General features: G+C 45.0%; 1 protein-coding gene across 1 annotated transcript in view; it reads left to right on the forward strand.

Moving 5' to 3' along the window:
* The first annotated feature begins 246 nt into the window (after positions 1–246).
* The window catches only part of SGPP2 (sphingosine-1-phosphate phosphatase 2), a 123,070-nt gene continuing 98,134 nt past the window's right edge, over positions 247–25,182 (forward strand). Inside the window, exon 1 of the mRNA XM_062192810.1 lies at positions 247–465. Coding sequence (XP_062048794.1) covers positions 247–465 — 219 coding nt within the window. The remainder of the gene's footprint in view (positions 466–25,182) is intronic.

The following is a 25,182-nucleotide window of genomic DNA, read 5'->3' on the forward strand; positions in this document are numbered from 1 at the left end:
CCGCAGGGAGGAAAAGGAAGGGGCGGCGGCGGCGGCGGCGGCGGGGGAGGCTGCGTCTTGCGCAAGGTGGAGGCGGACACCTGGGCGCGGCGCTGGCCGTGCGGGCGCTAGGACCCAGGCGGCACACCTGTTGGCTGGCGCCCCTGGCCCCGCCCGCCCTCCGCCCGGGGTGCGGGACCGAGCCGAGGGCACCGGCCCGGCAAAGTGCAGCGGTTGCGGTGCAGCGGAGCACGGCCCGGGCTCACCATGGCGGAGCTGCTGCGGAGCCTGCAGGATTCCCAGCTCGTGGCCCGCTTCCAACGCCTCTGCGGGCTCTTCCCAGCGCCGGATGAAGGCCCCCGGGAGAGCGGCGCCGGCCCCTCGGAGGGCGCGGCACGGGTCCCCGGGGTCGGGCATCTCCCCGTGGCCAACGGCAAGAGCGGCGGGGGGCCGCCCAACGGGCTGCGGAGAGACGTGGCCCCTCAGGTAACCGCGGGCAGGTGTTGGCCGGGGAGGCAGGAGGGGGCAGCAGCCCTGACGCCGGGGGATGTGCGGGCCCCCACAGTTGCGGGACCCGGGCCCGAGCGTGCGCGGAGCCCGCCGAGCTGGGAGGGCGCTTCCGTGGCGGCTGCCGGGCTCCGGGCGCTGGGCGTGGAGGGGGTGCCTGGGCAGTGCGGTGGGGGTTCAGCCACCAGGATGCCACGGCTGCCGGGGCCGAGTGGCCGCCGGGGCTCTTCAGACTTTGTGCCCAGAACCTCTAAATGCTGTCCGCTTGGAGACTTCTTACTGTCATAGTCGAATTCATGCTCCTGTGCATTCCACCAAGTAGGTAAGAGTTACGTAACCTCGGTCCTTGGCGCTTTCTCTGGGGAGAAATTCTGACATTTCCGCGGTCACTCTGGAGTTTTCGCCCACCCGCGGTTCCCTGGTCCGCATACATTCGATCCGCGCCACCCACTCTGCGCCCCGAACGTGGGGTCTACCTATTGCTGCTGGGGATACCGACCCCTCTTCTGGCCGCCCACGGGACGACGAGCACCCGCACTTTCCTCCCCGCTCTCGAATCCCGGGGTCCCTGCTGCCTGGGGGTGGCGTGGGGGGCGTTGGCCACCTGGTCCCAGTGCGTTCTCAGCGCAGGTTGCGGGAGCCGTTCACCCTGTGTTACACAACCCGCTGCGGCTCTGGGGACAGCAGCGCGTGTCGTCGCAGTGCACGGGACTCCCGGCAGAAGGGACCAGCCGGGCTGCAGATGGTTGCTGGGGATGCATGGGTACCCGCGGCGCTGCAGGCGCTGCCCTTTCCCTGGGCAAATGAGGCAGAAGCAACGGCTGAGCTGTTCTGATTCCTCTCTAAAAGCCACATTCTGTTCTTCCTAGAAGGTTTTGGTGATAGGGAGAAGGCATTTGTTTGTGCGTAGATTCTTAGCTCTAGTGACGGAAGCTTCATGGGCTATTAGGAGCACTGAGTTCCAGAATTCATTTAGGAGGTTTCATTCCGGAGAAATCTTTCTCTATGGTGTTTTTCTTTTAATCTTCCCTTCTCTGTTCCACCTGACATTTAATTAGTCTTGAAATGAATTTGGGACCACCCTGCTTTCCTCTTGCCTTATCTTAGGGAGTGGATTGGGCAGGGGCTGGGGGGGGGGGGGGAAGCAGTCCCATGCCTGCAGTGTGCAGTGGCATTTTCTGTAAACACAAGGACATGCACCTGCAGGTATCAGAGGCTTGGGATGCACTCTGTTCTGCTCCTCTCAAGCTTGTACTCTTTCTCCAGCTTTTTAAAAAAATTTTTAAAATTTATTTGACAGGCAGAGTTATAGACAGTGAGAGAGAGAGAGAGAGAAAGAAAGGTCTTCGTTCCGTTGGTTCACTCTCCTAATGGCCGGCATAGCCAGTGCTGCGCCGCTCCGAAGCCAGGAGCCAGGTGCTTCCTCTTGATCTCCCATGCGGGTGCAGGGCCCAAGCACTTGGGCCATCCTCCACTGCACTCCCGGGCCACAGCAGAGAGCTGGACTGGAAGAGGAGCAGCCAGGACTAGAACCCGGCGCCCATATGGGATGCCAGTGCTGCAGGTGGAGGATCAGCCAAGTGAGCCACGGCGCCAGCCCTTCTCCAGCTTTTCTAATCCAGGAAGCTGAAAAAGACCCTGTTCAGACATTACTCATTGTAATGATTCTTTAAGTTCTGGAGAAGCATCCTGTTCCCCTTTAAATACAAGACAAGCAGCTTCTTGCTGGGGAGTCTTTCTGCTGCCTGGGTGCCTGAGTCTTCTAGTGCCAAATGGCAGAAGCATCCTGTCCCCTCCAGCCCAGGACTTTACTCACTGTCCATCATGAAAAAGCTAAAAACCCAAGACAAGACATCATTGTGTTGGTGTGTAGTAGGGAGAAACAACGGACTTGAGAGCATTGGCTCCATGAGAGGCACATCAATGTTTTTAAAGGTGGGTCAGTTTCTTTTCTTAAGATTTATTTATTTGAAAGAATTACGCAGAGCAAGAGCGAGCGAGAGCGGGAGGTCTTCCATCCGATGGTTCACTCCCCAATTGGCTGCAACAGCCAGAGCTGCGCCAATCTGAAACCAGGAGCCAAGAGCTTCTTCCGGGTCTCCCATGTGGATGCAGGGGCCCAAGGACTTGGGCCATCTTCCACTGCTTTCCCAGGCCACAGCAGAGAGCTGGATTGACAGAGGAGCAGCCAGGACTCGAACCAGTGCTCATATGGGATGCCGGCGCAAACACATGTGGCATTCTCAAAAGAAAGTGGTTGCATACATGATTCCCAAAAATTGATGGGACGTTAGGGCCCATCCCAGCTGCCTGTCCTTTCTCTAAATACCCTCCTCCCAGCCTTCAATTTTCAAAGGTCATTTCCTCTGGACGAGCCTCCGCTGTTATCCAGGCTAGCTCCACCTGTGATAGGCTCTGCTTCCTGTGTTTTTTCCTTCCAGCATTTATTGCATTGTGTAAATATACCCTGGCGTGAGTATCTGGTTACTACCAGCCTCCTCCAGTGGGTGGTAAACTCTAAGAATGGCAGAAACTTATCTGTTCTGCTTCCTACTGAGTTTTGTGAATCCATGAATGAAATTTGCAATTAAAAATCAGTAGGCTTTTAAAAAGTAAATAATAAATATTGAAAATAAAATATCAAATGATTTTTTCCCACCTAGTTTAGTAGTCTAGAAGTCAGCCCTAGAACATTGATTTAAGAATATTCAAATAGAGAAATTGTTTCTTCCATTTGAGTGATTTTAGGTCTCAGTGAATCTAATGTACTTTCCACAACTTTTTCTATGTATTATAGTCCTTGAAACTGTATAAGTGTGGAAATGATTGAGAGCTTCTCTATAAATTCTATACTACATGCAGTAAGTTTAAAGATTAACTACATCTTTTACTAACTAGGGCTGGGCTGGGCTCACACAAACCTGTCATTGAATAAGTTGGATTGGGCCTTAGAGATTGCCCAGTAGACATGAATTTCCCAGAAGATCTGAATCCTGAAGGGTTAAGTCATTAGCTGAGGACTTTTCAGCTCTCTCTACAGTCAGGGGAAGCCAGGGCTTTGGACTCCCAACTCTAAACTTCACTCTGCAGCTTGCAGGGAGAAGTTCAGGGTCTGACTCACAGAGCTGTGAGGTTTCAGTGCAGGCTGGGCCATGTTGGAGATGGAACAGAAAAAGGAGGTATGGCTTTCATTTTGCAAGGGTTACCATAAGGAGGGCCTTCTTGGCAATGGCCTTGAGATTGCCCTGAGCAAGGCACAGGGACCCTAGGACAGAGCTAGGAAGGCAGAGGTCCTGTCAGAACTGTGTTTATTTGTTCTGTAATAAAGCCAACCTTGGACACAATGGAGTCTTGATTTCTAAAATCTTTGCTTACCCAATATAGTTGGGTTTAGATCTTGCAGTGCCACTCCCTATCATTACATTAGGCTACAGATCATCTTTCCTGATATCAATCTGCGCAATAAGTGCTTTGTGAAAACAGCTCAGAGATACTTCTCAGGTTAGGTTGGGAAGGAGATCAGAGCTAGGTTGTTTTTAGAAGTCTTTGTACTCCTCATTTCCCTCTTGAAATATCTGGCTTCCCCTTAGTCTGTTAATCTACAAAATTCTACCCTTGATTTTGTTGTGACTGACTAAAAGTGTAAAGAATATATGCTGAAAGTCAGGAGACCTGCGCTAGGTCTGCCTCTGTGTCTTTTGGACTTCTCTGAGCCTCAATTGTCCCATCTGCAACAGGCTCTGAAGCATGTCTTTCCAACTGTGGCTGTGCATTCTAGTCCTCTGGAGGAGCCCAGGTCCGAAGTAGGGCCCAGAGGAGATGGAGACATAAGTGAGGCACCACTCCTAGTGATGAGGGAGGTGATGGCTAAAGGCAGTGGTCACGTTCGCTGTGACGTTTTAGCTTCATCATAACTAAACCAACCACCAGGTCAGACTTCAGGCTCTGATTGTCTTTAGTAGGATATCAAGGCTTGAAGTGGCAATATGAGCCACTTTGGCCATTTTTTTTCTATAGATAGCGCTATTGTTCAGAGGAGAAAATTTAGAAAAACACAAAGAAGCCGGCGCCGCGGCTCACTAGGCTAATCCTCCGCCTTGCGGCGCCAGCACACCGGGTTCTAGTCCCGGTCGGGGCACCGGATTCTGTCCCGGTTGCTCCTCTTCCAAGCCAGCTCTCTGCTGTGGCCAGGGAGTGCAGTGGAGGATGGCCCAAGTACTTGGGCCCTGCACCCCATGGGAGACCAGGATTAGCACCTGGCTCCTGCCATCGGATCAGCGTGGTGCGCCGGCCGCAGCGCGCCTACCGCGGCGGCCATTGGAGGGTGAATCAACGGCAAAAGGAAGACCTTTCTGTCTGTCTCTCTCTCACTGTCCACTCTGCCTGTCAAAAAAAAAAAAAAAAAAACACACACACACAAAGAAAAAATTAAGTCCATGTCCATTATACCATGGCCAAAGATAATCATTCAGTAAATGTTCAGCCTGACTTCTAATGGCTGCACGTCACTACATAGCATATCCGTATAAAATGTTAAAGGCCTGTTGATGGGCCTTCTAAATTTTTAAAATTTATTTTACTTATTTGAAAGGTGGAGTTAGTGAGAAAGAGGAAGAGACAGAGGTCTTCCATTCACTGATTCACTCCTCAAATGGCTGCAACAGCCAGAGTTGAGCCAGGTCAGAGCCAGGAGCCAGGAGCTACTTCCCAATCTCCCATGTGAGTACAGGGGCCCAAGCACTTGGGCTGTCCTCTGATGCTTTCCCAAGCACATTAGCAGGGAGTTGGATTGTGAATGGAGCAGCCAGGACTTGAACTGCCACCTATGTGGGATGCTGGTGTCCCAGGCTGCAGTTTTATTCACCATGCTGCAATGCCAGCCCTATTCTCAATTTTTACATTAAAAATAATAGCATCTCAGATAGACATTGTAGCACAGCAGGTTAAGTTGCTGCTTGAGATGCCCTCATCTCTTATTGGAGTGCCAATTGGAGTCCTGACTACTCTGCTTCCAATCCAGCTTCCTGCTGATGTACCCTGGGAGACAGCAGGTAATTGCTCAAATAGTTGGGTCCCTGCCACCTGCATGGGAGGTGCAGATGGAGCTCTGGGCTCTTGGCTTCAGCCTGGCTCAGACTTAGCTGTTGTGGGCGGATGGAAAATCTCTTTCTATTTATCTGTCTCTCTGTTGCTTTGTTTTTCACATAAAAATAAATAAATTTAAAAAATCATGATGCCAGTATCTTTCCACGTATCTTTGATTATCTTCTAATTTATATTTCCAGACACAGAATTGCTGGATTAGGAATTATGTAAATATTATGAATTCTAATAGACATAACCTAGTTGCCCTTCGGGAAGGTTGTAGTAGAATAAACAAATCTGAAAGCAAGGTTCCTCCTTTTCTTTAATCCTTGGAGAAAATAGATTATTCCTACTTGTATCTCATCTTTTCTTTCTTCCTTCATTTCTAACCAACATTGGTTGATCAGCTACTCTGATTCTGGTACAATGCTCAGCCTTAGAGGTATAAAGAAAAATAAGATTTAGTTCCTAAGACACAGTTATAGCATAGCTGACAGAAGTGGCCTCTGACAGAGCTAAGGCCATTTGCAGAGAAAGGCAACCATGGCCAACCCCATTGGTAGGGGTTAGGGATACAAGAGGTTTATGGAGGGCATATCTCAGACACATTCTCCATTTGTCCTCGCTCACATCCTGCCAGTGCCCCACTTTGAACAAATACCCTTGGAAACCAGGGAGGTTGGGAACCTGGCTGATGCAGGACCCTAGAAGTCAGTCTCCCTGGAGAAAGGTGGAGAGTGGACTTGGAAGGACAAATGCAGACTGCCCGCCCAGGTTGCATAAAGAACTGCTTATGATAAAACTGGGTGACATTTTGGGCTGGAGTCCAGTGGCTTTCTGATACATTTGTGCTGCATCCTATAGACAGGCGTGGCAAACCAGTTTCATCCCGTATGCCAAGTCAGAATTGGCAATGGGGAGTGATAAGGAAAGAGGGGTCTTTGTGTGTCTCTGTGCATAGGGGCTGTTGAAGAAGACTGTGACAAAGCCTTAAAAAAAAAAAAAAGTAGATACAGGCCTAACATGAAAATATCTGTCTAAAGAGGAAAGAAACCATAAGTGGCTTCTTAATCCATAGATTGCCATATTTTGAATCATGAGACCTCCCTTATGGCTACAAGCTAACTGAATCAGAGATCAGAACTTGGGTCAAGGCAGCCTTGTGTAGTCTGGGCAGCATCTTATGAAATGGCCTGGCATGGAACCTTCATCTAGTGGGGATCTGTGTGTTGGATAGTGAGCAGCAGAAACAATCTGACTGTACCCTTACAGTGTGTAGATGCAAGATCCAGACACACAGATACAAATGGTACTGTGCTGGTAAACCTCAGGGAAAAGGAGGGGACTGCAAACAGAAGCCTGAGACACAGAAAGCTATAGGAACACAGAAGCTCGAGATTAGTAGGATAGTTTGAACTGCAGCAATTGTAAAAGCAGGAGAAATTCTGACTGGAGAAGGAAACTGAGACTTGAGTATGGTAGACACTATTTCTGGGTGTGAGCTACTAGAAGGGTGGTTGTGTTTCAGGATAGAATGGCTCAGAGGGGACCTCAGGAAAGGGAATTGGCTGTGTGATTGGTTGTGTAGCTGCTGGCACTGTTTCTTCATTGAGGGTCATATGACAGCCTCTCTCACTGGAAACTATGAGAGTCTCTCCATGACCAACAGAATGTGCTGGTCTCTACTACTTTGAAGGATTTGCACATAATTGCAACAAGATCATGATTTCCATCACTTTTCTTCAGTTCACAGTGTTGGGTGTTGGGGAAGAGTAATAGAGAGTATGATTTAGGTCCCTCCTATCTTCCTGTGTAGCCTCAGGACCTAACATGTGCTTGGCTTATGACAGGTGCTTAACACTGCCTGTTGGATGGAACCATGAAGAGTGTGTCCAATTCACCCTTTCTCTACCTGGCAGAAATGTGATCATCTCGTCTCTCCTTTCACAAGCCAGGAGGGATGGTTTTTCCCTCAACACTTCACTTGTCTTCTTTTAGCTTCATGATTTTTTTCAGTATTAGCTTCCTCCTTTTTATCCAGGAAACTCGTAAAGGGTTTTTGATTAATGAATAACTGTTTAATTGCCTTGCTGTCTTCTGTTGGACACTGTGAAGGTTATGTAGGTATTGCTAAAACGTGGACTGATAGTGAAGCAGCTGTCAAATTTAAAATGGTGATTACATTATTATATGTTAAGATTGCCATTGACACTAAGACTAGCCTAGTTTTAACTTTTTTGATTTATAATTAAGCTAGCAAGACTTCTACATTTTTAAAAAATACACTTTCACTCCTGTTGTTATAGTTTTGGTTAATGATTAAATCCTCTGTTATCCTGATAAGAATTATGTCTTAAGCATAGACATTCTTGCATTTCATTTAGCACATGATTTTGGGGGGAGGGAGATAAAACATTGGCATGGTTTCTAGGCAGCACATTTCCAGTGCTCCTATCTATGTTAGCAATCTATGAAAATGCTAAAATTTGGGGCATCCACTCTTGCCTGGTGAGATATATTCCACACATGGAGAAAATGAAATATTAGAAAATCCAGTCAACACTATCATTCACATTTTTGCACCTTCACTCTTATTCAAACACAATATGGACTAATCAACAAAGTCTTTTAAAAGCAAAGAAAAAAAAGTCCTTAGGGTTGGGTCACGGTAGATGAGAAGGGAGGAGATAACCACTAAGGTTTTCGGGGGGGGGGGGGGCAGGGAAGTTCAGAAATCTTGGGAAAGGGCATAATGTTTTCTTGGTGCATTTTGAATCATACCCCCTCCCACAAACACCACTCCCAGTTTGACCACTCTGTGTTGAGTAGAAAACAAAAACACAGGTTCTTTATTGCTCTTGTTAATGTAGTCATTTGCTGAGCACATCTTCAAGAGAAATGCCCTCTCTGTAGTTTCCTGGTGTGTTTTGATTTTTCCCGGTGGCAAAAATTTTTCCATAGAGTTTTATGGGAAACAGCCATCAAAGTGGGGATTCTTGGGGATAGAAAAGACAAGGGAGGATGGAGGATGAGAAGGCTCCTAAAGATAAAATGTTGGAAGCTGAAAAGCCAGGGCTTACTGGTAAAGAAAGGGTTTATGTAAATCCTTTTTGTGAAAATTAAAAAAACTCTCTTGAAAGATGACTAAAAAGGTGCCCATTGCGTGGAACATAAAAGATTTTGCCATGCATGTGACAAATGCAAGGAAGTTATTAGAAGTTGGTAATTCTCCTCTGTGAATTTTGGTCGTTTGAGATAGCAATTTTTAAAATTAATTTTGATAATTTTCAACTGTTAAGGTAATACATGTTTATGTCAGAAATAGAGGCCGGCGCCGAGGCTCACTAGGCTAATCCTCCACCTTGCGGCGCCGGCACACCGGGTTCTAGTCCCAGTCGGGGCACCGATCCTGTCCTGGTTGCCCCTCTTCCAGGCCAGCTCTCTGCTGTGGCCAGGGAGTGCAGTGGAGGATGGCCCAAGTGCTTGGGCCCTGCACCCCATGGGAGACCAGGAGAAGCACCTGGCTCCTGCCATTGGATCAGCGCGGTGCGCCGGCTGCAGCACGCCAACCGCGGCGGCCATTGGAGGGTGAACCAACGGAAAAGGAAGACCTTTCTCTCTGTCTCTCTCTCACTGTCCACTCTGCCTGTCAAAAATTAAAAAAAAAAAAAAGAAAGAAAGAAATAGTCTAAGACGACAGGAACAAGCCCTTTAAGTTTATGCTGGACAAGCAGGAGGTGATCTGAGGCTGGGAAGAAGGGGTTGCCCAGATGAGTGTGGGTCAGAGAGCCAAACTGACCATCTCCCCAGACTATGCCTATGGTGCCACTGGGCACCTGGGCATCATCCCACCACATGCCACTCTCGTCTTCGATGTGGAGCTTCTAAAACTGGAATGACAGGAATGGCCTCCTCCCTTAGCTCCCTGTTCTTGGATCTGCCATGGAGGGTCTGGTGCTCCAGACACGTGCACATGAATCCATCCGGAGCTTTTCCTGCAGTTCCACTACGCCCTCTGTACAAACATCTGCCCGACTGAATGTGTTCTGTCACTCAGCTTTGCTTCTCACACCCCTACTTCCTCTTCCTTCCCCTTGTATGTGTGATCACCTAAACCATACGCCATAAACCTCAAGTGACTCGATTTATTCTGTTCTCATTTTGGGGTGAAGATTCAGTTTCCATCTTGGGTCTAGGTTTCTAGCGAAGATGTGGTCAGGTGTTAACAGCACAAGTGATGGGTTCACTTTAGAACAGGAATTGGTGTTGGGGAATGGGGTTTGCAAGAATCTTTATTTTATTTTTATTTTTTGGATGAGATTTGTATCTATTATGTATTAAACAGCCTTGCTGCGGCACTGCAAAGCCACAGCAGAAGTGAGACGCTGCTGAGGGCTGAGAGGTCCTCGGGGTAGAGTAACAGCCCTGCCCAGACTGAAGTGGGGACGGGAGAGCCTTTGCCTCCCCGAAACCCTCTGCCTCTGACACCAGATCACTTCCCTGCAGTGCTGGACACTACAGGTACCTGTCCCTGGGCCAGCAGGGACCACTGAAGCCTTCTTTGTGACCTGGCTTTTCCTTTTCCCCTCCATCCTGTGCTTTTTCTAGTGGATTTTCAGAACTTTTATAATCTCCTAACTATCCAAGACTCCCAACACTTCCTAAATTTTAAGAAACTTTTAATTGAAAGTTTAAATGGAAGGTGCTGTTTGTAGACCATCACCCAGCGAAAGCCCGGCCATCATGACACATCCTTGAGTGTTCTCTTGAAAGTGATGCTGGTCATCGCAGCTTCAGCATCTCCTGGTGTTTGATGCTTGGCTGTCTCCGCTGATCTCGGCGTTTCCTGGCTCTGCCTCCCGGCCCCTTCACACCCCTCTGCTCTCCTGTGTAGTGATTTGGTGAGAGAAACTGTTGCTGTCCCTACTTCGCTCCAGCACCACATGAGTTTCGAGTTTTATTATTGCAATAAAGTGCTTTATGCTGGCTTTTCTCAAAAAAAAAGAAAAAGGAAAAGAAATAGTTTAAGACACCAGAAAGTGTAAAGAAGAAAGCCAAAAATTTGTCCCCTAGAGAAAAATATTATGAACAGTTTACATAGTGTGGTTCTTTTGGCACACCATATAGAATATTTAAATTAGGAACATGCTATGTATGTACAATATTGGAGTTAGCTTTTTTTCACTCATTTCATGAACATTTCATCCTTCATCATTTTTTAATTAGATGATTTTGATGGTTGCATAATTATCATTTTTATTGATTTCCTAATATAAGTAGTTAGGTTGTTTTGATGCTGTCTGTGTGTGTCCACTTGAGCCCAGATATCAGCAGGCTTGTTTCACAGCTCCTCACTTGCACTCCAAACCTACTGCCAAGTTGTCTGCTGGGAAATGTCTCTCAGTCACTGCTCCCCACAGCCCAAGCCTGCAGGCCCATTGTCAACAGTTAGTTCTATTGCTGGCTTTATTTTTATTTCTTAAGTATACAACTTTCAGATAGGTAAGTCCACAGATCTTAAATGTTCAACTTGGTAGGTTTGTGGCTTGTCTATATCCTTGTAACTGCTGCCCCGGAAAAGATAATGGGACAATCACAGACACTCAGAAGTCTCCCTTGGGTTCCTGCTAGTTCTCACTCTGTGGTCATGACTGCTTCTCCTCCTATCTTTACAGATTGACCGTAGTTGAACATCACATGAGAGAAATTACATATGAGGTGTAACAATGGTGTTTTCATTTTTCATGTAGTATTTTTGTATGAATGCATGATAACTTATCAGTTCTATAGTTTATGGACATGTGGGTTATTATGTATCAGGAGCAGCAGTATTATAATAAATATCTTACACTTTTTTGCATTTAAACTTGATTGTGGAATAATTTCGAGCTTTAAAAAATATGCAAAACTAGTAAAAAAAACTTTCTTGGCTCTTGTCTTCATTGTGTATAACCACAGTGCAATTATCCAAATGGAGAAATATTAGGTAATCCCTGGCCTTATTCAAATTTTGGCATGTGCCCTGTGAATGCCCCTTTATAATATCCCTCAGATTGGACCTGATGTCTTTGTTATTCTATTCCAGTTCTGTAATCTTGGTAGGAATGCCACAGGCAGGATGCTATGTCCTTCTTAGTGTATCGTCATTTTTTTCATTAGTAGTGATTTTTAAACACCTTTAAGGTGGTACCACCCATGGGCTGGTATTGTGATTCAGTGGGTTAAACTGCTGCTTGCAACGTCAGCATTCTATATCAAGTGCCAGTACAAGTCTCAGTTACTCTGCAATGAGATGCTGGTGTTTCGAGTGTGGCAGACAATTCTGGAGACCCCCCCACCCCGAGTCCTCCTAACCTTAGTTCCCTCCTTCTAGATGACTGTACGGGTGGCTTATGGACTGCCTTCTCACCAAACAAAGTGTCTTCAATTAGAAAGGAATGACCATCCCCAGTAGCTATTCAGTAGTATAACTTTTTTTAAGATTTATTTATTTGAAAGGCAGTTACAGAGAGAGAGAGACAGAGCAAGAGAGGTAGATCAACCATCTGCTGGTTCACTCTTCAGATGGCCACAACAGCCAGGCCTAACCCAGGCCAAAGCCAGGAGCTTTACCCAGGTCACCCATATAGGTAGCAGGGGCCCAAATATTGGGCCATCTTTCACTGCTTTCCCAGGAGCATTGATAGGGAGCTGGATCAGAAGTGAAACAGGTGGGACTTGAACCGGTGCCTGTATAATATGCTGGCAGAGCAGGCAGTGGCTTAACCTGCTGTGCCATAGTGCTGGCCACAGTAGTATACATCTGAATAAGTTACTTTTGAAAAGGAAGGACTAGCTGGCGCCATGGCTCAACAGGCTAATCCTCCGCCTTGCGGCATCAGCACACCGGGTTCTAGTCCCGGTCGGGGTGCCAGATTCTATCCCGGTTGCCCCTCTTCCAGGCCAGCTCTCTGCTGTGGCCAGGGAGTGCAGTGGAGGATGGCCCAAGTGCTTGGGCCCTGCACCCCATGGGAGACCAGGAGAGGCGCCTGGCTCCTGTCTTCGGATCGGCGTGGTGCACCGGCCGCAGCACGCCGGCCGCGGTGGCCATTGGAGGGTGAACCAACAGCAAAGGAAGACCTTTCTCTCTGTCTCTCTCTCTCACTGTCCATTCTGCCTTTCAAAAATAAAAAAATAAAAAAAGGAAGGACTAATATCCATTGCTCATTGATTTTCCTTCCGTCTAAGCCTATGTGACACCACATTTCATATTTTATTGTCCAAAAATTTTTCTCCTCTAAGGAATTGTCTGAATTTTCACAACATGTTGAGTTATTAATGACCTAGCCCTAATCCCTTCCTGTTTATGACTCCTGTAGCATTTAGGGAGTAGAAATAGGACTTCCCAGTGTAGGCAGATATACCTGCATAGGCTGTGGTACCCATGCATTATAAACACTGAGGATGACTTGTTTGGTAATCAGTGTTTTATTTCCTTCTAACTTCACTGACCCCAGTTCCAGGTGTCTCATCAGGTAAATAATAAATGATAGAAAAGTGTTACTTTTGGAAAGAGAAATATATTTATTTAATACTTAAAAGCTATCATGAAGTGAGCAGCTGACTTTGGTTAAGATGCTTTCTATATCAGAGGAGCTGGGTTTGAGTCCCGTCTGTGGCTCCTAATTCCAGCTACCTACGGATGCAGACCCTGGGAGGCAGCAGGTGATGGTTAAGTAATTAGGTTCTTGCCACTCACATGGAGAACGAGACTGCATTCCTGACTCCCAGGTTCAGTCCAGCCCAGCCCGGATATTGTGGGGATTTGAGAAAAATCAGCAGATGGGAATTTGCTCTGTGTCTCTGTCTCCCTCTCTGTCTCTTTCTCTCTCTTTCATTTTCTGCTTCTTTTTTTTTTTTAACTTTTATTTAATGAATATAAATTTCCAGTATACAGCTTATGGATTACAATGGCTTCCCCTTCCCATAATTTCCCTCCCACCCGCAACCCTCCCCTCTCCCGCTCCCTCTCCCCTTCCATTCACATTAAGATTCATTTTCAATTCTCTTTATATACAGAAGATCAATTTAGTATACATTAAGTAAAGATTTCAACAGTTTGCACCCACATAGAAACACAAAGTGAAACATACTGTTTGAGTACTAGTTATAGCATTAAATCAAAATGTACAGTACATTAAGGACAGAGATCCCACATCAGGAGCAAGCGCACAGTGGCTCCTGTTGTTGACCCAACAAATTGACACTCTAGTTTATGGCGCCAGTAACCACCCTAGGCTGTCGTCATGAGTTGCCAAGGCTATGGAAGCCTTCCAAGTTCCCCGACTCTGATCATATTTAGACAAGGTCATAAAAGACAGGGTGAGGATAGTAACCAATGATCCTAAGAGTGGCATTTACCAGGTCTGAACAATTATACTTTATATTTAAATACTTTATATTTTCTGCTTCTTTAATAAGAACAAAGTTAGTATTAATCATTTTTTTCTTATTCATTTTTTATTGAGAGGTAGGGGGTCAGAAAGAGAGAGAGACAGTGATACATATGGAGCTCCATCTGCTTGTTCACTTCAAATGCTTGCAACATCCGGGGTTGAGTCAGGCTGAAGCTAGCAGCTGCAAACTCAATCCAAGACTCTCACATGTGTGGCAGGGACCCAAGTATTTCACCATGATCTCTGCCTCCCAGAGTCTGCATGAGCAGGAAGCTGAAGTCAGAAGCCAGGTTCTGAACCCAGGCACTCTGATATGGGATGCAGTCATCTTAACCAGTGTTTTAGCCAGCAGGCCAAACGTCCGCCCCTAAACATACATTTATATGCAATCCACAGTTGCACTCCTTGGCATTTCTTCCAAAGGTATAAAACCATATTCACATAAAAATCTGTGCAAGTGTTCATAGCTGCTTTGTTTGTAGTAGCCTGCAAGTGGAAACAACCAAAATATTTCTCATTAGATGAATAGTTAAATAAACATGATACATTCATAGCATGAGATCTACACAGTAATAAGACAGAATGTTACACCTGACTTGGAGTGTTCTCAAGAGCATTAGGCTGGGTAAAAAACAATAACAAAAAAAAATCTCCAAAGATCATATACAGTATGATTCAATTTATACATCTGTCTTGAAATAACAAAATTATAAAGATGGCAAGCACATCAATAATTGCCAGGAGTTAAGACTGGGGAGGAGTTGACTCTAAGGGGGGTAATATAAGGGAGATGTTTATGATAATGGAATAGTTTTGTATTTTTCTTAATTTTAAAATTTTTTAAGATGGGGGAAGGGGAGAGAGGTGCAAGCACACTCCTATGTGCTGGCTCACTCTCTGGTGTCTGCAATGGCTCTGACTGCACCACTGAAGCCAGGAACTGGAAACTCAATCCAGGTCTCCTATGTGGGTGGCTGGAATCCAATTACTTGAGCCATCACCCCTGCTCCCAGGGTCTACATGGGGAGGAAGCCAGAATCAGACGCTAGATCAGAGTATTGAGCCTAGGTATTACGATATGGAGCACAGACATCTTAACCAACAACTTTTTTTTTTAAGCTTTATTTATTTACTTGAAAGGCAGAGTTACAAAGAGAGAGAGGGAGAGAGATCTTCCATCTGCGAGTTCACTCCCAAATGGCTACAACAGCTTGGGCTGGGCAGGTCCAAAGCTGGGAGCCAGGAGCTTCTTCCAGGTCTCCCACATTGGTGCAGGGGCCCAAGCACTTGGGCCATCCTCCACTGCTTTTCCAGGCATATTAGCAAAGAGTTAACCAGCATCTTAACTGTTCAGCTAAATGCCCACCCCTACTTTTATATCTTGCATGCAGTGTCATTATGGTATTCCTGATATTGATAGTTTGCTATAGTTATGGGGACCCAGTGTTGTGGCTCAGCAGGTTAAGCTGCCACTCGAAACACCAGCATCTCATTGAAGTTCCTGTTTGAGTTCCAGTGGCTCTACTTCTAATCCAGTTTCCTGCTAATGTGCCTAGGAAAGTAATAGAATGTGGCTGAAATACTTGGGCCTCTGCCACCAATGTGGAAGACCTAGATGGAGTTCCAGGCTCCTAGTCAGCTGTTGGGCCCCTGCACCCACATGCGAGAACCTGAAGAAGCTCCTGACTTTCAAATAAATCTTAAAAAAAAAAAAAAAAAAAAAAAAAAAAAAAGAGTCATTGAAATCTATAGGCCCTTCTGCTTTTTCACTCAAGTTTCATTCCTGCTGCAAGGTATTAGCAGAAACAGTGTAAATTAAAATGAAATAACACCAGGAGAGTATGTAGTGTAAGATATAATTTTAAAATTGTCTTTATTTAATTGTGAGGCAGAAAGAGCTACAGAAATACAGATGAGATAGAGAGACAAATAGATTGTTCTTTCCTGCTGGTTCACTCCCCTAGATGCCTGCTATAGTTGTGGTTCTACTGGGCACAGGAACTCAATCCAGGTCTCCCAGCAGGTGGCAGGCACCCAATTACTTGAACCATCATCTGTTGTCTCGCAGGGTTTGCATTAGTAGGAAGCTGGAGTCAGGAGCTAGAGCTGAGAATTGAACCTGGATACTCTATTGTGGTACGGAAGCATCATAACTGGTGTCTTAACCACTAGGCCAAATGCCTACTCCATGATACAATTTTTTTAAAGATTTGTTTTATTTATTTGAAAGACAGTTACAGTGAGAAGTAGAGCTAGAGAGAGAGAAGTCTTCCATTCTGCTGGTTCACTCCCCAAATGACTGCAATGGTCAGAGCTGAGCTGATCCAAGCCAGGAGCTTCTTCCATGTGGATGCAGGGGCCCAAGGAGTTGGGCCATCTTCTACTGCTTTCCCAGGCCGTAGCAGAGAGCTGGATTGGAAGTGGAGCAGCCGGGTCTTGAACCGGCACCCATATAGGATGCTGGTGCTGCAGGTTGGGGCTTTAACCCACTACACCACAGCACTGGCCCCCATGATACAATTTTTGAGGCTTGTTTTGCTCATGGGTAAGTTCATTGAAAATAGTTGATCAATTTTTAATTTAAAATTATAGGAAAGCTAATTCTCTTCTGATAGCATAAAAAGTAAAGCCAAACCCCTTTTCTTTTTTTTATTAAAAACTTTTATTTAATGAATATAAATTTCCAAAGTACAGCTTATGAATTACATTGGCTTCCCCCCTCCCATAACTTCCCTCCCACCCGCAACCCTCCCCTTTCCCGCTCCCTCTTCCCTTCCATTCACATCAAGATTCATTTTCAATTCTCTTTATATACAGATCAGTCAAACCCCTTTTCATTTAAACAGTATTCCAAATGGCAAGAGCTGGAGCTATGGCAGGAAAGTGGAATGGATGGGCACAAACTCAGCTTTTTTTTTTGAAAGGCAGAGTGGATAGTGAGAGAGAGACAGAGAGAGAAAGGTCTTCCTTTTTGCCGTTGGTTCACCCTCCAATGGCCGCTGTGGCCGGCTCATCACGCTGATCCGAAGCCAGGAGCCAGGTGCTTCTCCTGGTCTCCCATGCGGGTGCAGGGCCCAAGCACTTGGGCCATCCTCCACTGCCTTCCCAGGCCATAGCAGAGAGCTGGCCTGGAAGATGGGCAACTGGGATAGAATCCGGCACCCCAACCGGGACTAGAACCCGGTGTGCCAGCACTGCAAGGTGGAGGATTAGTCTGTTAAGCCATGGCGCCAGCCGACAAACTCAGCTTTAATGATTGCTTTTCCTGGTTCCTAGGTCAACAACACCAACCCAGGTGACAGAACTCACAGATGCTTAATCATTAGATTCACAGTCTTCTCATACAGAGAATTTTTTTAAAAAAAAATTTTTTTTTGACAGGCAGAGTGGACAGTGAGAGAGAGAGAGAGACAGAGAGAAAGGTCTTCCTTTTGCCGTTGGTTCACCCTCCAATGGCCGCCACGGCTGGCGCGCTGATCCGATGGCAGGAGCCAGGTGCTTCTCCTGGTCTCCCATGGGGTGCAGGGGAGAATTTCTTTTTTTTAAGATTTATTTATTTGTTTGAAAGTTAGAGTTACACAGAGAGAGAAGGAGAGGGAGAGAGGGAGAGAGGGAGAGGGAGAAGGAGAGGGAGAGGGAGAGAGAGAGGGAGAGAGAGGGAGGTCTTCCATCCACTGGTTCACTCCCCAGTTGGCTGCAATGGCCAGAGCTGTGCCTATCTGAAGCCAGGAGGCAGGAGCCAGGAGCTTCCTCTACTGCTTTCCCAGGAGCTGCTTCTGCTTTCCCAGGCCATAGCAGAGAGCTGGATCGGAAGTGGAGCAGATGGAACTTGAACCGGTGCCCATATGGGATGCTGGCACTGCAGGCGAGGGCTTTACCCAACATGCAACCCTGCCGGCCCTGAGAATTTCATCTGTAACAGTATTTATCAAATATTTGAGTGGGAAAGGTTTTTTTTTTTTTCCTGGCTGAGTTTTACAAAGAGAAAATCTTTTTTTTTTCATTTATTAAACTTTTATTTAATGAATATAAATTTCCAAAGTACAGCTTATGGATTACAATGGCTTCCCCCCTCCCATAACTTCCCTCCCACCCGCAACCCTCCTCTTTCCCACTCCCTCTCCCCTTCCATTCACATCAAGATTCATTTTCAATTCTCTTTATAATCACAGTATGCAAAAATATTATGAAAGTAATTAAAATTTCATTAATTTTTAGACCTGGAAACATACCGATGATACAGTGTTTAACCAAAAAAAAAAAAAGATTAAAAATGAAGCTTGTAATATCCAAATTTTAAAATAGTACAGATAGTATAAATGTATACCTCTGTGTGTGTGCATATTTATGTGTGTGTGATTTTTTTAAAGGTTGTGAATGACAAACCAAGTTACCAATGGTTCTCCCTGAGTCTAGTGGGTTTAAAAGCCATTTTTATTTTCTTGTTCATGCTTTTTTGTATTTCTTGTGTTTTTACCATAAGGAGACTCTAGTTTTATGTTTAGAAGAAAAAGTAAGCCATTTTCATTTTACATAAAAAATTGTTTTTCCATAAGCTTTTGTACCTTTGAAGAATACTAGTTACTGAGATTGGTAACATTAATCCATATTATACCTTTTTTTAATTACCATTGATATCTTTGTACCAAAGTCCCAAATAGCACCTCCATTAGCTTTTATCCTTGTCTTGAGGGCATAGCAGTCATGTGAAATACTTCAGTAGTCTCCTTAAATGAAACAAAATGGGGCTCCCCTGTCTCTGCATAAAGACCCCATGGGAAATTAGTGTATCTTTTCCTACTCTACAAACAACCACTTGAATTGCCAAGAGCTTAAAATACATAATGTTTTTCTGCACTAATGGGAATTTCTTAATGCATTGAAAGATTTTGGCTTCAAATAGATCTCCTCTTTTCTTGGACAAAAGTGTATTATTAGAGAGCTTGGAACATTATAAGAGAAGCAGATGTTCCATGTTGTATCACCCCTCAACTTTGGTACATTTTTGTCATTTTTTGGTTTGTTTCTTTAGAATATCTTGTTACTGTTGAAAGTCCTGGTTTTGCTATCTCATTACCTGCAGCAATGTGTTGGGCATGTGTCAGGCTGAATCTTTGTTCCTGTAAATCTGGTGACAGTGGTTGAAGTAAAGAGATCTTAGAGTGGGATTCAGTTCAGGAGCATCAGAACTTCCATGTTCAAATGTTCAATCTGGCTTTTAAATTAAATAGGACAGAAATGTATCAATTTTATTTCTTTTGTTAAGATATTTCATCTTTTACATTTATTTGAGAGGTAGGGAGATCTGTCCTCTGCTGATTCACTCCTCAAATGCCCCTAATGTCTAGAACTGGGCTGGGTTTAAGCCATGAGCTGAAAAGTCAATCCAGGTCTCCCACATGGCTAGCACAAACTCAGTTCCTTGAACTATCACTGCTGCCTCCCAGGGTCTGCATTAGCAGGACTCTGGAGTCAGGAGCCAGAGGTGAGTATTGAACCCAGCCACTCCAATATGGGATGTGGGCATTTCAACTGTCAGGCTCATCCCAATTTTTATTTCAAAATAAAACAAAATTACTCATTTCAAAAGCTAGAATGCAAAGATATTTTTCTTTTAAAAATGAAAATTCTAAGAATATAGTTTTTACTTTCATAATGTAAGATAATTTATGGGTACATTTATTTTAATGTAGCTTTAATTGGAATTGTATTAAAACTGTGGGTTAATTTATGCATAATTGACACCTTTATGAATATAGAAACTTCTTATTTTATCCCTGAATGTGATTTGTATTTCCCTTTACTTCACAATTTTAAAATGTGTTTCAGTAGTTTTATAATTTCATCATAAAATATTGCTAGACTTATTCCCAGACACCTTATTTTTGTTATTATTAAAACAGTAATGGGTCTGGCACTGTGGCGTAGTGGGCTGGACCTCTACCTGCGGTGCCTGCATCCCATGTGGACACCAGTTCATGTCCCAGCTGCTCCTCTTCTGATCCAGCTCTCTGCTTGTGGCCTGGGAAAGCAGTGGGAAATGGCCCAAGTGCTTGGGCCCCTGCACCCACATGGGAGACCTGGAGGGGGCTCCTGGCTTCAGCTTGGTCTCGCTGCCGTTGCAGCCATTTGGAGAGTGAGCCAGCGGATGGGAGACCTTTCTCTCTGTCTCTCCCTCTGTCTGTAACTCTGCCTTTCAAATAAATAAAATCTTTGACAACAAAACAGTATTTTGGGGGCAGGCATTTGGTGAAGTAATTAAAATGCCACTTGGGATGCCTGTGTTCTGTACTGGAGTTCCTGGGTTCCAGTGTGGGCTCCACTTCCAATTCCAGAGTCCTGCTAGTGCCCCTTAAGGCAGCAGGTGCTACCTCAAGTATTTAGGTACCCATGGGAGACACCTGGATTAAATTCCAGGATCCTGGCTTCCACCTGGCCCAGCCCCAGCTGTTGTGAGCCTTAGGGCAGTAAACCAATGGATGGAAGATCCATCTGACTCCCTCTTCCTCTCTCCCCCTTTGTGTCTCTTTGCAGCTCAAATAAAAATAAATATATGACAACAAAATAAAAAAATTTAAAACATTTTGGAATTGCATTTTCTGTTTTTCATTGGTAAACTACAATGCAATTAAATTTTATAGATTGATTTGGCAATCTTGGTAAACTGTATTGTAATAAATTGCCTCTATTTCTTTGGATTTGCTGTGAAAACAGTTTTTAAAAGTAGATTTTAGCTTCTTCCTTTGCAACTCCTGTACTTTTCTTTTTGTCCCCCTGCTACACAGGCAAGGACCTCTAATATAATGTTGACTGAAAGTGGTGACAACACATGTTCTTGTATTGCTTTTGATTTTAAGAGAATTATTTTAGCATTCCACCAAAAAATATTATATTCTGTTATATTTCCCCCTTTTTTGAGCTTGTTTGCTAACAGATATTTTTATAAAATATGATTTCTATTGGAATTTTTGTTTTTAGTAAGAGGATTATACTTTTCCGTAACAGTGAGTTAAAAGAAATTTTCTATTATTGAACCAACCGTCCATTTATGGAATAGATTCGGTTTTTGTCATGGTATAATCAATAGCAATATTTAGTGCTTATAACAGTCGTTATAAAAATATCGTGTAATAGACTTTTTGTACTAGTATATTTTTAAATGATCTTTCTTCTCCCTCCCCACCTCTTTGGCTTTGCTGGGTAATGTTTCTTTCTATAGCACAGAGAAACACTGTACAATTTAATTGTGTAATGCATCTTCATGCATCCATGGGTATTGTATCCAGCTTCATTTAATTTGCCTGGTAATGCAAATATCCCTGAACATATCCAGTTCCTAAGGTGATAACTAAATGAATTTCTTTTGGCTAAGAATCTACAATGCTTTTTTTTTTTTAAGTGGTTTCTCTTTGCCAGGTGTTTTTGTGCTGACCTTTGAACTGTGAGGTATCTAGCAATTGATGAATCCTCTCCAGCATAATGGAGTAACACTGGGAAGATTTTACTCAGGGGACCATTAAGCTCATCCTTGCTCAGAGCAGACACTGTTTTGTAGTGCTCAATACTTAGAGGATTCAGACCACAGTGCAGCAAGAGTCAATAGATCAGTCAGCCTGGCTGAACAAACCTGGACTCGGATGATCAAATATTGAGTCATAATATTATACTAAGGAATGCCCAAGGAGTTGGCACATTTGCACATGCAGACCTTTATAAAATACCTGTACTTGAAGGTGACATTTTCAGAAGTTTCTCTCTTAAAAAATTATCACGATCTTAAAATTGAGATTATGCTACCAGAATGGTGATTGCCTTGTGAAGTGGAATTACTACATCATGGAGTGAAACTATACTTAGCTTTACACTATGGGTCATATTTTTTTTTTAAATTCCAGCTTATTGTATTACTGAAGGAAAAGCTTTATGCAGTTCCAGCATTGAGAGGAGGGAGTCCCAGTGATTTTTCTTTCCATTGTCCTTTCCTATTCATTTTTTTTTATTTGAAAGGCAGAGTTACGGAGACAGAGAAAGAGAGAGAGATAGAGAGATCTTACATTCACTGATTCACTCCCCCAAATTGCCACAGTGGCATGGGCTGAGCCAGACAGAAGCCAGGAGCTTCCTCTGGGTCTCCCATGTGGGTGCAGGTGCTGAAGCACGTGGGCCATCTGCTGCTGCTTTCCCAGGTGCAGTAGCAGGGAGTTGGAACTGAAGTGGAGCAGCTGAGACTTGAAGCTGCACCCATATGGGATGCCAACATTGAAAGCAGTGGCTTAACCTGCTATACCACAAGGCTAGCTCCCTTCCTACTCTTTCTTAGTTGCTCTATGTGATGCCAGGAGCAGGTATTTCTATCATTTGTTTTCTAGCTTTGCTTTTTAACCACTGGTTTGAGTATTGGTGATTTAGGTTGTGTGCTACAGGTTTGTTGAATATATTGAGTGCTTCACATTTCACTGGGAGATGAGTATGTATTCTGTGTGTGTGCTCTATTTTTGGGGGAGGCAATTTAATGAGTTAAAATTGTACTTGACTTCTTTTACTTCCTAATTGTATCACCTTTGGCATACCATAGAACCTCTACTACCTTGGTTTCCTTATCTGCAAAACAGATATACCTCCTGGAGGTCTGTGTCAATAAGATCATGAATGGGAGTGCAGAACACATGGCATCAGGTTAGCCCTGAGAGGTTATTGCCATCACTGTCCCTAACTTCCCACCACCTCTAGTGCTGCTGTCACTGCTGTGCTTCCCCCTCATGACCCTACTGCCATTTTTATCCAACAGGTATCTTCTGGGATGAATTGAATCTCTTAAGGTGGTGGGGGACCACTATAGGTAGTGAAAATCTACTTTCTTATGCCACTTCAAAATAGTAGACTCTAAAATTTTGGTCCGTTATATGCTTTATATTATTGCATTGCAGCATATTGAAGCATTTAGCTATTTTGTGCTCCAGGATCTGCGTGGCAGAACTTTGCAGTTCTTCCTTCAGTTGTCTGTGACACGCAATCATTTGCCATAAAAATGCTTTCTGAGGTCCTGCTGCCCATCATCTGAACTTACTGAATTTATTCACTTTTTTATTTGAAAGGCAGAGTGATGGCGCACGCACACACACAGAGAAGGAGGGAAGAGGGGGCAGAGAATCCCTTCCATCCACTGGTTCACTCCCCAGATGCCCACAACTGCCAGCGTTGGGCCAAGTTGAAACCAAGAGCCTGGAAGTCCATATGGTTCTCCCACATGGGGACAGGGACTGGAGTACTGGAGTCGTTATCTGCTGCCTCCCAGGTGGATTAGCAGGAAGCTGGATCAGAAGGCAGAGGTGGGACTCAATCCTAGGCACTCTGATACAAGATGTGGACATCCCAATAGAATGCACAACCCACTGTACCACTCCAGGAACTGTATTTTAGAGTATTTCTTAATATTCAGTCAATGTGAAGTACTTGGCATGTGCTAGACCCTGGGTTAGGTTCTGTGTCCTAGGGATGGGTGTGCCTCCTGTTCCCTGCTCTTAAAGAGCTCTCAGTGCATCAGAGGAGATGGTTGAACAGGTGCACACAACACGCAGGGAAAAGATAAATTCTTTCTCAGTGATTATCAAAGTTCAACAGAACAAGATCACCTTTTCCAGGGCTGGCGCTGTGGCGCAATGGGTTAACGCCCTGGCCTGAAATGCTGGCATCTCATATGGGTGCCGGTTCTAGTCCCAGCTACTCCTCTTCTAATCCAGCTCTCTGCTATGGCCTGGGAAAGCAGTAGAAGATGGCCCAAGTCCTTGGGTCCCTGCACCTACATGGGAGACCCAGAAGAACCTCCTGGCTTCAGATCGGCGCAGCTCCGGCCATTGCAGCTATCTGGGGAGTGAACCAGCAGATGGAAGACCTCTCTGTCTCTACCTCTCTCTGTAACTCTGTGCTTCAAATAAATAAAATAAATCTTTTTTTTTTTTAAATCACCTTTTCCCATAAGCAAACAGTGAAGCAACATTTTTTTTTTTTAGTGGGAGGTAAAATAGCAAGGTTTATTAAGGAAGGGACATCTGTAAGGATGGATGGGCACCTCTCCAGACAGAGCCTGAGAGACTGGGGAGGAGGAAGGAGCGAGGTGAGAGATTACACCTGACCAGGCCAGGCGGGCGGCTCAGCAGAGAGGCAGAGGGCTGAGAGCACAGTCCAGTTGAGGCTGGGGGTTTTTAAGGAGATGGGTCTTGTGAAGCAACATTTTGAAATACATTATTTCTGGCCAGCACCGCAGCTCACTAGGCTAATCCTCTGCCTGCGGCGCCGGCACTCTGAGTTCTAGTCCCGGTTGGGGTGCCGGTTCTGTCCTGGTTGCCCCTCTTCCAGTCCAGCTCTCTGCTGTAGCCTGGGAGTGCAGTGGAGGATGGCCCAAGTGCTTGGGCCCTGCACCCACATGGGAGACCAGGAGAAGCACCTGGCTCCTGGCTTTGGATCAGTGTAGCGGCCATTTGGGGGGTGAACCAACGGAAAAGGAAGACCTGTCTCTCTCTCTCTCATTGTCTAACTCTGCCTGTCAAAAAAAAAAAAAAAGCTGTTGTTCCCAGCATCAGAACTATGTTTTATTTAGAAGCTAGTGACAGGTCCCTCTACCCTTTTTATTAAAAAAAGGAAATATCCCGGGAGACCTTGCCACACCTCCCTACTTCTCACAAGTCCCATGGCCATCCCTAACTGTAAAGGACATTGAGAAAGGAGGATATCAACTTGCCCAGATTGACTCCCCCACTGCCTAAGGTTTGCCCCACAATTGCTAACAAGCCAAACTGGGGTGAAAGGTACCTACTTAAGCAATTAATGACATCTGTGCGCTGTGCTTTGAGAAATGCACTTCCTGAAACCTTCAGGAAGTATTGCCCCAGCCAGCAACGAAACCTGATGCCAGGCTAAGGCTCTACAGTGGCAGAGATCATAATGAGCATTGTGTAACTGCAGAGGGAACTAGGCTTGAAAAATCAGACAAGGGAGACAAATACCAGGTTATTTGATTTGAAGGAGAAAAGTCTGAGAAATGGAAGAACTCATCTTTACTGCATTTTCCACAGGTGGTTTCATTTAGTCCTCCAGTGATCACTTATTCATGCTACAGGTATTTATTGGCTGCTTGCTGTATGCTGAGCCTGGAGTCAGGCAGTGGGCATTCAGTGGT

Source organism: Lepus europaeus, chromosome 1 (genome assembly GCF_033115175.1).
Source record: "Lepus europaeus isolate LE1 chromosome 1, mLepTim1.pri, whole genome shotgun sequence".
Classification (NCBI taxonomy): domain Eukaryota; kingdom Metazoa; phylum Chordata; class Mammalia; order Lagomorpha; family Leporidae; genus Lepus; species Lepus europaeus.